A 17931-nucleotide genomic window follows, 5' to 3' on the forward strand; every position below is an offset into this window, starting at 1 on the left:
GAGAGAGAGAGAGAGAGAGAGAGAGAGAGAGAGAGAGAGAGAGAGAGAGAGAGAGAGAGAGAGAGAGAGATATATATATATATACATATATATATATATATATATATATATATATATATATATATATATATATATATATATATATATATATATATATATATATATATATATATATATATATATATATATATATATATATATATATATATATATATAGATCTATCATATGGGTGGTGGGTGGTGGTAGGGCAGTTATCAGAGAGAATATGTTATGCTTTGTGAACAACACACACACACAAACACACACACACACACACAAACACACACACACACACACACACACACACACACACACACACACACACACACACACACACACACACGTGCGCATACATGCTTGGCCAATATCGGCATTTTTTCGGGACTCGGCAGGTTGGAGTCAGTGTGATTACCGACTACAGCACGTACTGTATAAAACCCAGAAACCTTGAGTAACTTTCACCAAAAAATACCGTTACATTTGTATAGACGTTTCAGGGAGATGTTCACAAACATTATTCTTTATAAACAGCTGCATGTGATGGATGGAAAAAAATTGGCTCGGTAATTTAGAAAATACGTTCCGTTCATATGGCAAATGGCTCAGAAATCGGGTGTTATCAAATAAATTTTGCTTTGAAACTCACAAAGAGAAACATTTAATCTTTGTAAAGCAAACCCAGTAACCAAATGCTTTCGAAACAGGCATGGGGAGAAAGGAAAATCTGAGAGAACCTCCACAAGATATGGGATGAAACTTTCCCACCATGACACCCGAACAGGCATGGCATGTCCACACACCCACAGAGATTCCGTACAGATCCAAATCTACCCATATGTACCACGTTCGTGTGTGCTCTATACGTACCTCTAAGAGGTACCTTGGAGGAACTGTCGACTGTACATCCCGATCGGGACATGAACTGTACTGTACAGCTCAGTAAGTGGCTTAAACACTCAAGCAAGCATTCCAACGGAACGCCTTGCTTGGCAAGCGATTACCGATTGCTGTCGATACAACTATGTACCTGGAAACACCCAAGTAATGTCTGAATTAGACAAATTAACACTTTATTCTGGAGTCGGGACTGCTGATATTTTCAAATCTGGAGCTTACATTTTGTAATTCTGGTTAGTTTAAGAGATTCTCTTAGTTAATCATGTGCAGAAATGAAATAAAGCCACGAACGCTGGCATCTCCAGGTGTTGCAATATACCCAGCGATTCACAGCTATGAAGAACAGGTATTCAATAATATGAGTGAGGAAAGTGAAGAAAAAAAAACTTTATTGTGAAAAAATCGTTGCAGCCTGTTCCAAGTCAAGGTAAGGTTGAGCAGGCCAAAAAACATGGTGGCTTCAGACCCCAGCGAGGTTACCCAGGAAACGCTTTAAGACCCGAGATAGCGAGGTGGCCGAGGATCACCTGATGAAGGATATAATTAAATAAGGCCGTTAATTATCTTCCAAAGGGGTGTTTTAATTAACTCAAACACATAATTTTCACTCTTGAACTTCCTTGGAGTTCTTTGTAGTATGCATGCAAAGTTTCATGCTGCTTGGTTTTATAGTTATGGAGTAATGGAGGACACACACACACACACACACACACACACACACACACACACACACACACACACACACACACACACACACACACACACACACACACAACACCTTGACCTTTATTGGTATAGATTATTCAACTGAATTTAGAATGGGATTAAAATAAATTCAATTCAATGAAAGAAAAATGGGGACAGTCCTGCATTGAAATAATCAGAAGGAACCCGAACAAGCAAAGAGCAAAGATGAAGTTATCAGGAGGAACCTGGATAGGATTCACATTTCAGCTGCTACTCCTCTACCCTCAAACCCATCCAGGCACAGTTAAGTGAGCCTGATTGCCCCCAAAAAATAACAATCATAAAAAAGAACCCAGATCAAGGAATTTACAAGGAATTAAGGCACAGGAGGAGGCCATTCGGCCCATCATGCCTGTGCTACAACAATACCAGATTTAATCAATCCATAGATACCCCTTCCCTTCGTGTGCAGCCTTTTGGCTGCTACACTGGTGCTCATTTCACCAACCTCAGAAGGATGGCAGGTTGAGTCAACCCCCTGGTGTTAATTCAGTGGCCAACGGGGCTTGAACTCAGGACCCTCAGATCCCAAGCCACCATCCTAACTGCTAAGCCAACACCAGGATAATGTAAAATTCCCACACCGGGCATCGAACCCAGGCCACCTGGGTGAAAACCAGGAATCCTAAGCACTAGAGTCTCGACCATATGGGATTTATCTGCTTATCTGATTTATTTATCAAAAAAACTCACATTATCCTGGCTGCCAGACCATGCATCCGATGAAGTTGAAATTTTAAACATGTATTCCCCATCACTACCAGATCACAAATCTGAAGTTTCACTTCGATTGATCAAGTGGTTCCAGAGTTCACATTATTTAATATTTTTCTTCAATCCAATATGGCTGCCAAACCATGTGACCTATTAATTTTTCCTGAACAAACTTGTACACCCAAGGCTTGGGGAACATTTGTGTGAAGTTTCCCCTCGATCTGTCGATCTGTCCAACCATTCTGGAGAAGATATTTATAGGTTTTTGGGTAAATCCAACAGGCTGTCACACCACGTGACCTATGACGTCATAATTATGATTATATCTTTCTACATGAGTATTCACAGACAAACACAAACAAACACAAACAAACAAACAGACAAACACAAACAAACAAACAGACAAACACAAATGCTTGGTGTGTTGGCGCAGTGGTTAGGGCAGCGGCTTGGGATCCAAAAGGTCCTGAGTTCAAGCCCCGTTGGGCCACTGAATTAATACACCAGGGGGTTGACTCAGCCTGTCATCCTTCCGAGGTCGGCGAAATGAGTACCAGTGTACTGGGCCGGTGTATACCCTGGTTAAAATAGGTGTACCAGATCCCTGTGTCGTATGAGGCGACCAGGGTTGTGTCAGGAAGGGCATCCGGCATAAAACATGTGCCAAATCACTATGCGGATCATACGGATGATCCGCTGTGGCGACCCCTAACGGGAGCAGCCGAAAGAAGAAGAAGAAGAAGAAGAAGAAGAAGAAGAAGACATGAGTATTCACATATTTGGTGAAAATTTTGTCTCGATCCTTCCAAGCGGTTGTGGAGAAAAACACGAAAGTTCTGTGTGGACAAACAGACAAACACAAACAAACACAAACAAATGGACCCAAACGCAACACCCTCTCCTTCGGCGAGGGTAAAAATCAATATATAATTTTCATATACCGATATGTAATCAGCAATAAGTTGGCTGGTAGGATACGCACAGTCGCCTTTAAACTGTGTGTCGTGAATTTGAATCCCGACCCGGCTGTAAACTCCCATCTTGGTGTTCTTCACCCATGAGGGTGAGACATCCATGTGTGTGCTGTTCCTCGGATGGACGTTAAACTGGGTGTCCAATCTACTAGAATTAGTTAGCGGACGTTAACGATCCCTCGGTGTGTTTTGTGAAGAATAGGTAAGGGATAATTGGCACCATTGAAGTAGTTGTTGTAGTAGTAGTTTACAGTCTTGTCCCGAGCCCTTTTTGAGCACTCCTCGTGATGCTGAGTCAGTAGTGACAAGTTAGTTGTAGTTATCAATCTTCTTCTTCATCCATGTGCAGTGCAAGGCTGCGGGGTGGCATCGTTGGCTGAGGGCGTGGCGGCTGTGCTGCTGATGCAATGCCCTCTGCTGGTTATGACAGGAATTCGTAATTTGTTCAGGGTGTCGGAGATAGCTCGCCTACTATTCGCGAAGGACGCCGTGGGATTTTTAACATCCACCGACTAATGCTAGTAGACAGGGCACACGTTTATTGTCCATCCGCGGGACGGTACACACATTGATGAATCACCCTACCGGTGAAACCACCGGGATTCAAACTCAGCCTAGACAGCTTCGTACTTCTCGGCCATCCTGTCAACCCATAGTTATCAATAATAGTCAAGTTCATATAACTCATTAATTCTGGTGTTTCACTAAACAAAAAAAGTTTACCTTTGCTTCAGGTGTGCGTGTGTGCGTCCATGTATATTGTGCATAATTTTATTTTCTGCACCTGTTGCCCCTTAGTGCTCCTCAATCAGATGCGGCAGGATGTATTGCTGTACAGCTGCACACCGCGCAACATCTCCGTGGCCCTGCGTTCGGAGATCTCCCGCACCGACGCGGTGTTCTGGCCCGGCTGCGTACTGGTCCTCCGCTGTGGGGGTAACTGCTCCTGCTGCTCCAAAAACTGCACGCAATGTCAGTGCGTGCCCACGCACATATCCCACAAATCTTACAAGGTACGCGTGCGTGCTGAGTGTCACGGATGTCTGCACGACAATGATCTGTGGTTACCTGGGATGCTTTTCCAAGCGCTGCATCTCACTCATTCCTTTTCCATTGTCCTTAAACTACTTACAATATGTCCATCTTTAAGTCTGCAGGTCACTCTTCCTAAATATTAATCTTCCGTGTTTACTCCTTAGCACATAACCTTGGCTCGTTCATAGCATGGAATGTGTTTTTTTTATTTATTTTTGCTCTTAAACTGAATTCATAAAGAAGTTGTGCTCATACGACGAGCAAGTATCTGTCCTTGACATTCCATCCCAACGTTATCCAGCGATCGAGGGCAAAGGTCTCCCTATACTGTATAAACTATCAAACGCTTCCCCACGTTCACCATTTTATTTCCTTACTATCGTTGTGTAAACTATCACAGTTTATTTATACGTCATCAAGTTCACGATGGATGGCAGTTTTAGTCAAATACGGACTTCCAGAGCAGAAAACTCACAAACATGCCAGCTGAGCTTACCCACTGGCTCGAGGAAGGAAATATTTTGTTCATAGGTACGGACACATACAGCAGGTGATGCAGGAGATGAGATTTTTTTTAAAAAATGCTTGTTAAGTGTGTTAGTGATATCTTGATATTCTTTTAATAGTTGCGATAGTGAAATCACCGTGAGTGAGAGCTCCTCCTGTTGATTTGAACGAGCACTCACGGCGTGGTTTGCTTCTTATTGGGAAACACTTTTTTCCATTCGTAATGTCCTGTGAACACATAGACACAAACGCAGTTCTGGAACGTTAACTCTTGCCACCTATTAGCTTGAAGACGAGTATATTTGTAGATGATGTGAAAGGGGTGTGTGCCATGGATGTGGCATTGGTAGGATGACACGTTCCTCCAATAACCCTTACAGATTGATCTCCCAAAATCCAGGTGTACTGCACACCTCCTTTGTCCCTCTTTTCTCCCATTTATAGAACCACCTTCCTTAGACTATTCAATCTCACACTTCCATCTAGGGTTTCAAGCAGGTGGTGCACCACCATCTTATCTCACCTCCCATGCCTGCCTGTAATCTTTTCCACCCCGTTAACCAGTGCTGGATTAACCATGAGGCAGACAAGGCATGTGCCTTAGGGCCAGCCAAAAATTCGGGCCAAAAATTATTTTCACATTCAATATTTGTCTTTTTTTGTATTAAATATTTTGTTCTTGAATCAGTTCATCTTTTGTCTGGGGTCCATTTCCATGAGCCCGAGATCTAATTTAAAATTTTCAGGCCATTCTCTAAAATTCCAAAATGTGCCTTAGGGCCAGCTGAGGCTTAATCCGGCACTGCCGTTAACCCTTCCTAATGTAACAATCGTAGCTACTGGTTACTGTGTCTCCTCACTCTCTCTCTCTCTCTCTCTCTCTCTCTCTCTCTCTCTCTCTCTCTCTCTCTGTCTATCTCTCTCTCTATCTCTGTCTCTCTCTCTCTCTCTCTCTCTCTCTCTCTCTCTCTCTCTCTCTCTCTCTCTCTCTCTCTCTCTCTATCTCTCTCTCTATCTCTGTCTCCCCCCACCAGCCTCCCTTTGTCTCTATCTCTCTGTCTCTCTCTCCTCACGTCATTCACATGTTTCATGTTCATTCATTCCCTGGCTTGTTGAGTCCACTGTTGTCCCTCTATCAGTTCATGGCCATCTTACCCTCTGTCACTACAACTTTACATGAGTCTCGATCTTGTTAAGAAAAATATTTGTATTACTCTTTGCTTAAGACTGCAATTTCCCCACTCCCCCCCCCCCCATTTCACCTGTAAGTCTCTCTCTGCGCCTCTCCAAACATTGAGGCTTAATTACGTAATCCTTCATACTATGCATTCACTTTTTGTGTAATTTGTGTAATTTTGATTTCTACCTCCACCACCGAAGGTGAAGGAAGTTATGTTTTCACCCCTTTCTGTCTCTCTGTTTGTTTGTTTGTTTGTTTGTTTGTTTGTTTGTATGCATGATATCTCAAAAAGTTGTGGACGGATCCGGATGAAATTTTGTGGACAGGTTTGGGTTTGTGACAAAGACAAATTGTTTAAATTTTGGTGAATATCCGAATCCGAATCTGGATACGAGAATTATTTAATTTTCAAAGTGATTCTTCACCATTGGGAGATCGGACCAAAAACGATATTGTACTGTATATAGTATGAGATTTCAAACATGTATTGGGCCCGAAATGTTCTCGTGGATCAGGCATTACATGGCGGAGGTACACGCTCTACCGAGTGAAACGACTTAATGAAGTTGTTTCTTTTAACCTTGTTTTACGCAACTTGGTCGTAAAGATATAAATGTAAATAGCTATCATGTAACCGTGGTGAATGAACAAAGTGTGTGTGTGTGTGTGTGTGTGTGTGTGTGTGTGTGTGTGTGTGTGTGTGTGTGTGTGTGTGTGTGTGTGTGTGTGTGTGTGTGTGTGTGTGTGTGTGTGTGTGTGTGTGTGTGTTGCTTAGCATTCCCAGTAATGATCAATATCTGATGAATGAATGAGAATCGGGGTAAATGTAACGGTTTTCATTCATAAAAAGGATCAAGTGTGGAATTTCCTTTTTAATCCAGTAAATGCAAGGCCTCTGTCAGCCTCAGACTGTGTAATGTCCCCCCCCCCCCCAACAGTTCTACTCTTGCCACGGACTCAACAAGTATGCACAGTCCATGGCCCGGTTACCGACTCTTATTTCAATGGAAAAGATCGATGTGTAGCCGGGTCATCGAGAGGTCAGAAGCAGTGCTGCTTCCAAGTCCTTTTCCCTTGGCATCTGGAGTGTTGCCTCTGCCGCTGTACTCATAAAAAATCATCCTTTGTTACTTAGCTTGAAGAGATATACGTGTCCCGAGAGTACGTTCATGATGTATGTGCTTAAGGGGACGTGGGGGGGTTGGTTCAACGTCGTGGGGCCATTACGCTAAGGTCAGGGTGGTGTTCCAGCATATTAACGTTTCTCTACTGTTATAGGCAACTGAGGCAGGTGGGTTGGCTGAATTATTAATTATTTATTATTTATTTTCATGTACAAAGTCGAGGCTCAGGGAAGAGCCAGGTGAAATGGGGTTAAAAGGTAACGAACTGAGAGTGGGGCAGTAGGGACACACGCACACACAACAAGCAAGGGAATGGACAAACAGGAAAATAAGGAAAAGCATCCCTCGAGTAGGAGGGTTGGGTTAGGTAGGGGTTTAAATTAAAGGGGGTAGAAAAGATTGTGGGTCGGGATGGGGAATGGTGGTGCACCGCCTGTTTGAAAGATTTCCCTCTTTATTTCAGCCTTGACACTCGACTTGGGCTTTCGTTCGTGTTTTGTTAACACATACGTAGCCTGTCTTTGATTATCTGGCCAAAAACATTATGTTAATAATAACGATTTATTTACACATAGTGGACGTTTCTCAACTTGAGTTTTCTCATGTATTCCTTTCGAAGTGGGTGGGAAGACGAGCATTGTCTCGCAGAGCATTACATAATTATTGGAGTGCTCTTCGGCCCAACTTTACAGAGCGTTGGGTAAGGGTCTGTAGCGGTCTCCTGAAGTTGCCAAAAAATACATTATGTAATGCATGGATGTCCCTGTCCTGGAATGACGTGGAGAATGTTGATTTGAGACATTATTGATCATGAGTGCGTGTGTCTCCATGTTGTTCATACATCAAAGATGCCTTGAAGGCTTGAGCATTGCCCTTCCTGTGACAGACACAGGATGCCATATTTCAACGGACAGTGTGTGTCCGCAGACAACAAACATCATATGAATGTTTCCTTGCCAGGAAAATGTCCAAACACCACCGAGGTCAAAAAGGCTTTTTGATCATTCGCCAGTTTAACATGTACATGATGGGCCTTGCTCCCATCTGTCACATCTTTCCTAACCTGCTCTGACTGATATGTATTTTCACCAATTACGGTGAAAGGTTAACGCCGAACACATTCCAAGAGAAACTCTTCCCATCCTTGATGGCCAACTACCATAATCGTGAAGAATAAGACACGGCTGGCCATTCTCCTGAAATCAGCTCATGACCTTCTAAATGTTGTATTGCTGTCTAATATGTGCTGTGTATTTGGTGGGAGGTGAGCCCCCTGCCTCCACACACAAAGCCTCTTCTTTCTCCACTATTTGCCACTTTTCTTTGCTTATTCTCTCAAAAATGTATCAAATGGTCCCTTCTAGTTTCTTGTATGCATTATTTGGTTTTTGATGTCGAGTTCTGGGGTGCTCCCAAAATCCCATTTTCTTATCCCATTCCCATTCTTTCCCTTGTCTTACCCCTATCCTCATTGTTCTACCACATCAGACTAATTCCCACCTGAGAGATTATCCCCCCTTTCAGCAATGCTTTGTAATCATTCTCCTTGCCAGAGAAGAGGGTATTGCATTCGGGTCCGTTTGTCTGTCTGTTTGACTGTTTGTCCACACATAATGTGCCGATGGAGATCACAGTTTTTAAACGTTATATTTTCCTCTATAATGTACGTACAGTACAATTAGAATGCGAGTACATCCAATTTATATATATATATATATATATATATATATATATATATATATATATATATATATACATATATATATATACATATATATATATACATATATATATATATACATATATATATATATATATATATATATATCTCTTTCTATCTATAATTGTAGCTTTGTGTGTGTGTGTGTGTGTGTGTGTGTGTGTGTGTGTGTGTGTGTGTGTGTGTGTGTGTGTGTGTGTGTGTGTGTGTGTGTGTGTGTGTGTGTCTGTGACCGCCGTTTCTCGACAACCGCTGGTCCGATCTAATTGAAACTTGCCAGGTATATTGCTGGGGCCCTGAGTATGTGCCTTTTCAAGGTTTGATATTAATCGGACAAGTGCTTCCCAAGTTATGGCCATTTATTTACCAACCAATGACAAGACACGTTGTTGCGTGGGCGTGGCCGATGGGAAAGGGAAGCTCAGCCGCGTTCGCCATTACGGTTTACAATGTACGGACTTCCGGACAATGATGACTTCATGTATTCTAATAATTTCTCGATTTCTTATGCGCATTTACAGATAAACACTATGCCCCAAGTTATGATCGTTTTCATATTAGCCGGTGTATAAATTTCGGTAACATCAGAGTGCTGGTATGCTCCGAACCAGGAAGTAATTTTTTTTCTCTCTCTTCTCTTTTTGTTTTTCCTTGCCACGACATTGCAAAAAGGTAAAATACGTTGGCGCTAATTGAATAATTGGGTATTAAAACTAAATTGCGAATAATCGTAACTGCGAATAATATTCGAACTTCTGGGCCACGCATGTACGGGCACGCGAGAGCGAAGAAACGGCCTGTGTGGTTGTTGTTTGTTGCTCGCGGTTTGAATATTTATTTATTATTATTATTATTATTGTTTTTTTTTTTTTTACGGGCACGTACTAGTATCTATAATACCAGCAATCTGTGTGTGTGTGTGTGTGTGCGTGTGTGTGTGTGTGTGTGTGTGTGTGTGTGTGTGTGTGTGTGTGTGTGTGTGTGTGTGTGTGTGTGTGTGTGTGTGTGTGTGTGTGTGTGTGTGTGTGTGTGTGTGTGTGTGTGTGTGTGTGTGTGACCGCTGTTTCTCGACAACCGCTGGTACGATCTAATTGAAACTTGCCAGATATATTGTTGGGGACCTGAGGATGTGCCTTTTCAAGGAATGATGTTGTTGCGAATTCGCGCCCGCCGGCGTGTGAGCGGCCACGTAACTCGAATCGCGGCACGTCGCCCACCGGACGGACAATTCTGTCGTGACCCTCTCGGACTAACGCCGGGAGCTAGTCACGTGTGGGCCTTTCGGCCTCACCACGATCGTGCCAATCGTGCCCTCAAAGACAAGGGGGCAGATGGGGCCTGTGGGCCGTGACACCGGGTGGATCCCACCCGTGTCTTTGATGAGCCGCAAATGTCGCGGCGCCCTGACTCCGCGCTCCTTCGCGGGTTTCGTTGGCACTGCTTGGAGTGGGGTGGGAACGGGGCCCCCCTTTTTGCACTATCTCAGCGCGGGGGGGAAAAGGGGGGAATTGTTGATGCTTTGGGGAAAGAGGATAGCTGGCTTGCTTGAGTCCCGCGACGAGCGACTCCACTGCGACCTCGTCACCGACCGCCATCTTCCTTGCCTCGGACCCGAGCTATTCGACCTCCTTCCCAATTCTCCTCAGCCGACTGCAGCAAACCACCTCGACCGCGCTCCAGGCTTCAGGCTTCCCCTCTCTGCAGCTCCCCGACAGACTCCGAACCCCGACAGACTGCCACTCTCCAGACCCGACTTGACTCACGGCTCCACAGACTGCTCCTCTCCAGACCCGACTTGACTGCCTCGACCTTTTCTCCAACTGACCGCCTCCGACTCCTCTCCAACTCAAAACTGACTAAATTCGCCCCGCGCTCGGCGCTTTATAGTCCGGAAGGAGAACCCATATGCAAATTTCTGGATCAGAACGAGCTCGGGGGTCGAGCCACGCTCGCCCATTGGACGTAGAAAAAGGGGCGTGTCTCCCCTGATCCTCGAATTTGCATATATCGATTCTACTCCGACGCGCCTGGAGGCGGGGCCAAACCGCCCCGCGCTTGCTGATTGGACGGATCAGAAGTGGGCGTGTATCATTCCTGATCCAAATTCTCCTCAGAAAGGCCGCTATTTGCACCCGCGGCTCGGCGCGCGTCCCGCACGAGGCCAGGACAGCCTGATGCTCGGTGCCGACAAGCGGTACGGGAATGGCCGTAGAAGGTGAGGCGAAGGTGGTGGAGGGTTTAAAGTGGTGGTCCATGGCCATGGTGACGTTTGGAATGGCGGTGATGCGATGTTTGCGGGAGCGAGTTGTGAAGGTAAAGGTCGTGGCTGTTGGCGTTGTTGTTGTTGTTGTGAAGCGGCGTTGCGGTTGGTGGTTGTTGTGTGATGGCGGTTGAGACGTGGTTGGTTCAAAATAAAGATAGAACAGAAAAACGGCTATCTTAAAGGGTCGCAGCCCGAATGAATGACATTTATTCCCTCTAAACAACGGGTTTGGGCTAACTACACATGTACTTACAGAGATATCTCACCTACGGGACCTGAATGGTGGTTTGCGAATTTCCTCAACCGCAACAATATTAATCGGACAAGTACTTCCCAACTTATGGCCATTTATTTACCAACCAATGACAGGAACCGTTGCTGCGGCCATTTTTTTATCAACCAATGACAGGAAGCGTTGCTGCATAGCCGTGGTTGATGGGGAAGAGAAACTCAGCCGCGTTCGCCATTACGGGTTTTTTCTCTCCTCTCCTCTCCTCTCCTCTTCGTGTTTTTCCTTGCGAAAAGGCAAAATACGTTGGCGCTAATTGAATGATTGGCCATTAAAAGCCTCCGTATTCTTGCCCTGGACGAGGAAACAAAGAAGAAGCGCCGTTTCCTCAGCGATGTTGTTTATGAAGAGGTGCTAACGAGATAAAGGTGTGTACAATGCACATGGAGACGATTTTTATTATTATTTATTTATTGAAGAAAAATTGTTCCAAAAAGAATTTTTCAAAAAAGTGCATAACTTTTTTTTGTTACCAATTGTCAAAACGCTGTGGCCTTTGGAAGTGTTAAGGAATTCAGCTCTACTCAACATGCTTGCCAACGAAATACATCTCAATTTGGTGGTAAAAACGATTCACAACGACGGGTTTCCTTACTCATTGCTCTGCAGTCTGCATTCAACCCCTTCATTTGTTATGTCATTGACCTCATTTCATCTATGTATAATTCCAGCAATCTGTGTGTGTGTGTGTGTGTTTTTCTGTGTGTCTGTGTGTGTTTCTGTGTGTCTGTGACCGCTGTTTCCCGACAACCACTGGTCCGATCTAATTGAAACTTGCCAGCTATATTGCTGGGGACCTGAGGATGTGCCTTTTCAAGATTTGATATTAATTGGACAAGTGATTCCCAAGTTATGGCCATTTATTTACCAACCAATGACAGGACACGTGCTGCGTAGGCGTGGCCGATGCGCCATTTAGTTACCAATCACAGGACACGTTGCTGCGTGGGCGTGGCTGCGTAGGCCGATGCACGGCTGGCTGACGATGACGTCACGTGCCGTGCTGGTTATGATGGGGATCGATCGGTGCCTTAGTTACCGTGGGGTAGGAGTGCCAATGGTAAATGGCAGCGAATGTCATGGCAAGCAAAGACAGGGAGGTAAACTTTATTTTAATTAACTCTGTTTGTAAGTATCACAGCAGTTGTTACTTCAATGCAAGCGATAATTCGTGGAATGATGTGAACATTTCGTACGGGCACGCATTACTTTTGGATAGTGATGACTTAATGTATTCTAATAATTTCTCGATTTCTTATCCGCATTTATAGATAAACACAATGCCCCAATCCAGTCGTCGTTTATGAGAGCGAAGGAATGGCCTGTGTGGTTGTTTGAAAGTTTTTTTCTTGCATGTACGGCCACGCACATATGGGCACGCGAGAGCCTGTGTGGTTGTTGTTTCTGGCACGCGGTTTGAAAGTTTTTTTTTATTTTTCTTTGTATGTACGGCCATGCACGTACGGCCATGCACGTACGGCCATGCACGTACGGCCATGCACATACGGACACGCACGTACGGACACGCACGTATGGCCACGCACGTACGGCCACGCGAGAGCGAAGGAACGGCTGTGTGGTTGTTTCTGGCAAGTGGTTTTAAAGTATATATATATATATATATATATATATATATATATATATATATATATATATATATATATATATATATATTTTTTTTTTTTTTGCACGTACAGCCACGCACGTACGGACACGTGACAGTGAAGGAACGGTTTGTGTGGTTGTTGTTTCTGGCACGCGGTTTGAGTTTTTTGCGGGGGGCGGGGTGTGGGAGAGGGTTTGCACGTACGGCCACGCATCTACATGCATGCACTAGTATTATAAAAGGACACAAAACAAGTCCTGGTGAGGGTCTTCAATCTTTGATTGCTCTTTCTAGTTATTCTTGCCGTTATGGTCTTCACTGTTCTATTTTTTTTGTGAGACGTGGGTCGCTTTGCCTTTTCATAATTATCACTTTTGGGCTCATTCTGAATCGTCCTGAGATTCATACCCACCGTTAAGTGTGGACTGGCAATGCACAACAACCACAACAGCAGGGCAGGTAGATTACTCCTTCCTTCAAGGTCATTGGTGAGCCATCTGGTCTTTTTTGACAATCCAATAGTGATGTAATAATAATCCTGAAACTACTTGGGTTCCGATAAGAAACGACCTGTCTAGTGTCTGAGCAACAACCTGTCTTGCGTCTTCACGATGAGGTCACCACAACATCCACGTTAATTTCCACCTCCTCCAAAGGTAGAGAGAGGTTATGTTTTCACCCCTGTCTGTCTGTCTGTCTGTCTGTCTATCTGTCTGTCTGTCTGTCTGTTTGTCTGTGAACAGGATATAAAAAAGTTGTGGATGGATTCGGATGAAATTTTGTGGACAGGTTTCGGTGTGTGACAAGGACGAAATGATAAGATTTTGGTGAAGCTCCGGATACTAGAATTTAAAAAATGATTATTCACCATTGAGAGATGGGGACAAAAATGATATGGAGCACAATACCTCAAAAAAAAGTGGTGGCCCGATTCGGACGAAGCTTGCTGGAAAGGTTTGGTGTGTGAAAACGAAGAATTGGTTCAATTTTGATGAAGATCCGAATCCGGATCTGGATACGAGAATTTTGTTTTTTGTTTTTAAGTGACTTCACCATTGAGAGATCAGGCCAAAACCGATTTATAGCATATTTCAAAAAGTTGTGGATGAGTGATGACAAAACTAGATAGGATGAGTTGGTGAGGTGACAAGAACAAGGCGATTACATTTTGGTTCAGGCCCGGATCTAGATCCAGCCTATCATTTGGATACAAAACGTAAACTTTTCAACCTGGCGGAGGTATTCGCACTCCCGAGTGGTGTTCTAGTTACAAATGGCGGCTTAAGACCCCTGCGAAGGAGAGCTTGCTGACCAAGGATAAGCCTGTTTTTGTCTTTTTCATGATGAGATGAGTTAATTATCTTCAAAAGGGGTGTTTAAATTTACCCAAATAAGCAGTTTTCACTTATGTACTCCCTTTATGCCTTTTGCGAAGGGTTAATGTGTGAAATGTCAGCTTCTCCTTGCTTCCCACGGCACTTAGCATACCTCTCTCCACATTCTGTTTATTTCATCCACAGTTCTTTAAAGGCATTGGAATGAAATGTAAGCAGACTATGATATGAGATCATTAACTTTGAATAAACTTTTTAATGCTTCAAAGCAACTTTCTCACCTCAAAGTTGGAGAATGAAATCCCATCCTTTATGTAATTTTTGTGTCCCCCTCCCCCCTCTTCTCTTCCTTCCCCTCCCCTACCTTTCCCGTACTCCAATGAACAACCGTCCATCTCTCAGGTTCTGCAAATGCAGCCACGACGTCGTGGTCGCTCACGGTTCTCCAAATCTCTACGAAATGTCCTCCTGGAACATCACGATAAGTGCGAATGCACCTGCTCTAATGGCCTTCAAGGATAGACCTCAGGCTGCTTCTCAAAATAATTAACCATTTACCAAAATAAAACAAAATCTTCACTCACCACGCTGTCCCCCTCCTCTCACTTCTCACCACCCCCCCCCCAACCCCAAACCTCCACCTGATCCTCTTTATTAATTTATCTCATATTCATTTTCATTTACCCACAGACATCCCATTTGTTTCTGTGCTCTGTCCCAAAACTAACAAAAAAAATATTTATTTTAAAAGAAAGAATATGTCTGTATTCCTCGTGTCTAATTGCTTCCAGGAATTGCCTTAATAGATATTATGAGTATTGTTGTCCTTACAAGAGAGAAGATATTCTGACCTACAGGGGAGCGGAAGTCGAGCTGGACTAGAGATTTAGAAAGTGCTATTATGTTTCATTCTTAAGAAGACTTTTCATGCGGTATTTAACACGGTGCAAAGTTAAACCGAAACATCTGTTTCTCTGCCATTCACATTGACTGACTCTTTATATTCCCAAAAATAACTTCTTTAATCTTTCTCATTCCTACCTGCCATTGGAGGTTTATTCTTTGATTGGACTTGCAGGCAAACTACTATTTTTTTTAAACTTTTCCACAATTGGCAAACAATCTTGGTTGTAGATTCACACTCCTGCCTTCGTGGTTTGTTTGTGTTCTCTCCTCCAAATGCTGAGCATCAGGCAAAGAAGCAGCATGTATCACTTCTGTCTTTGGTATGACTCGGTCAGGGATGGCATCAAACTGCCAACCTCCCAGACTCAGAGGAGACTCTCTTTCCACTATGCCACCTCGTCTGGTAATTTAATATTTTTATTCATTTTTTTTTCTGTTGGGGGAGGTAAGATGTGGCTTTTACATTGCTGTGTACAAAGATTGGATGTGTGTCTCAAAGCCAATTCAATTCATGGCAACTTCCATCTTCAAAAGATGTTAGGAGGATCTAGTGTGGGTACTGAACACAGCATAAGCTTATTGTAAAGATTATCAAAAATAGCAGCACGAATGGTAAATACAAGGCAAACGAAGGAGTAGTTAATAAAGAAGAACTGCAGCTTCAGCATATGAATTCATTGACCAACTATTTTATGTCATCATTACGTCACAGTGGTTTAACAAACAAAGGCACTTTTATTTAGAGGATTGTGTGAAGATGATGCCAAATCGTTATTGGAAGTTCTCTCCAGTCTCTGGTTTCTACGCACACTCGGGTATGATGTGTGTCGAACGTTCCAGATTCCTCCGTGTGCAGCCGGACTATTTTGTACAAAGTCGAGGCTCATGGAGGAGCGAAGTGGATAACTTCATGGTGTAACTTATCTGAGCGACATTTTGTTCATCCATCTCATCTCTAAAGAATGCTTCTGAAAATCCACTAGTTTTGGTTTGAAGCTTCGGTTCAAGTTTCATCAGCTCGCAGCACGTTATCGATTCCGTCTTTCATGGACTTTTCAAGAGATTTCTATTTTTACTAATCAAATGTTTTATAGTACTTGCAATAGTTAGTGACCATTTGACTGTTATGTCTCATAAGAATGCCAATTTGTGCTTTCTCTCGTGGAAAGGTTTTCTTGCCGAACCTTGTTTATGATTCACATACTGCAGTGACTGGCAAACACAAAGCAACGATTGCAGTTTGGGGTCTGGTCTAAAGCTCCATGATGAAGGTCCTGACTTAAACCCACATTCTGAGCATTGACCTGAAACTTCCTTTAAACTTCCAGCAAAATGCAGTCGAGCCACATGCGTGGGAATTGACATCTCATCAGAGCGCGTGATTTGCGCTTCGTTTGAAGGCAGAAGAAGATTGCCAAGATTCTTCTCGGAACGAAAATGGTTTTCTGTACGAAAAAAAAAACAAAAAAGAAAAAGAAAGAAAAGAATTGCTGCTAATTTGAGGACAAGTTTATTCGAAGTGGTTGGACATTTAAAAAAAAAAAATTAGGTAAAGGCGGGGAAGATGACAGGACGGGCAGTGTTTTACTTTGTGCTGGGAAATCACTTGTGATTTGCAGAATTATCTGAGAAAAGTTTCCACTTTCTTCGACGATTCCTTTCCTCCGGCCTGGCCCGGCCCATCACAAGCTGACTGCTTTACGATGAGATGATACAGATACCTGCCTGTCCGCATGTCGAGTGGGACAAGTATGCAAGTAGAATGTGAATATGAAAAATGTTCTTCAGATGATGTATAAGCTAACCATCCCGTACTCGTATGAGAGATGCTCGTGTTAACGGAAGGTGTCTGTTGTCCTTTGGCCTTATATATTACGGAGTTGGTTTTCCTTTTTTTTGTATTATAAAGAGCTATTTTAGCAATGGAAATACGAAAGTAATGTATATTTATCTCTGAATTATTTTTGCTAGTCTTGAAAAGTTTTTTGAGCAGCGCGTAGACCGACTGCAGGCCTGCGCACGTTGCTGAAGCTCTTCCTTTAGTAACAAACGTTTTGCTTCAAGTCAAAGCAGTTCTATATGTTTCAGCATCTCGACGACGTGTTTGACAATCACTTTTGATATGGAAGACAATTTATTCAAAGCACCCCTCATGAGTGCCGAATGAAGATAAAACTTCACATTTGTTATGTTAATCATCATTTTGTCTGTCTGTTTGTTGTTTTTTTCTAAGATAGTCAAGTTTGCTGTTTGTTTTGCAGCTCGGTTTTAAATCCTCCAATAAATATTTTTCAAATACCTTGCCTTTCTTATCGTTTGCATTCAGCCTTGGCTCAAGATGACGATAGCGCCAACATCTTCGGCTTGTAATAGTGCCGGAAAGTTTGCACCGTCTTTTGTGCGTTTCAGCAATTGACATGTCGCTTTCCTTTTAAGCCTTTTACGTGTCTTTCTTTTGTGTGGTTTTCATTGCCACATTTCCTGGGAAAGTCACATTTCCAACCTGGCCTCCAAAACAAGTCGCCGACTGGGAATCCTCCGTCGTGCAAAGTCCTTCCTCGGCCCACCTGAGCTCCTGACCACTTACAAAGCTTT

The 17931-nt window shown here is 43.4% G+C and overlaps 1 protein-coding gene across 1 annotated transcript in view; it reads left to right on the forward strand.

Moving 5' to 3' along the window:
• Positions 1–17634, forward strand: part of LOC147014649 (platelet-derived growth factor C-like) — a 52626-nt gene extending 34992 nt beyond the window's left edge. The window contains exons 5-6 of the mRNA XM_085852787.1: positions 4171–4385; positions 14833–17634. Of these exons, the coding sequence (XP_085708913.1) occupies positions 4171–4385; positions 14833–14952 (335 nt within the window). The 3' untranslated portion in view covers positions 14953–17634. The remainder of the gene's footprint in view (positions 1–4170; positions 4386–14832) is intronic.
• Positions 17635–17931: the final 297 nt, after the last annotated feature.

The sequence above is a fragment of the Eptatretus burgeri genome, chromosome 13, assembly GCF_056783735.1.
Source record: "Eptatretus burgeri isolate ZD-2024b chromosome 13, Ebu_testis_v1, whole genome shotgun sequence".
Lineage (NCBI taxonomy): Eukaryota > Metazoa > Chordata > Myxini > Myxiniformes > Myxinidae > Eptatretus > Eptatretus burgeri.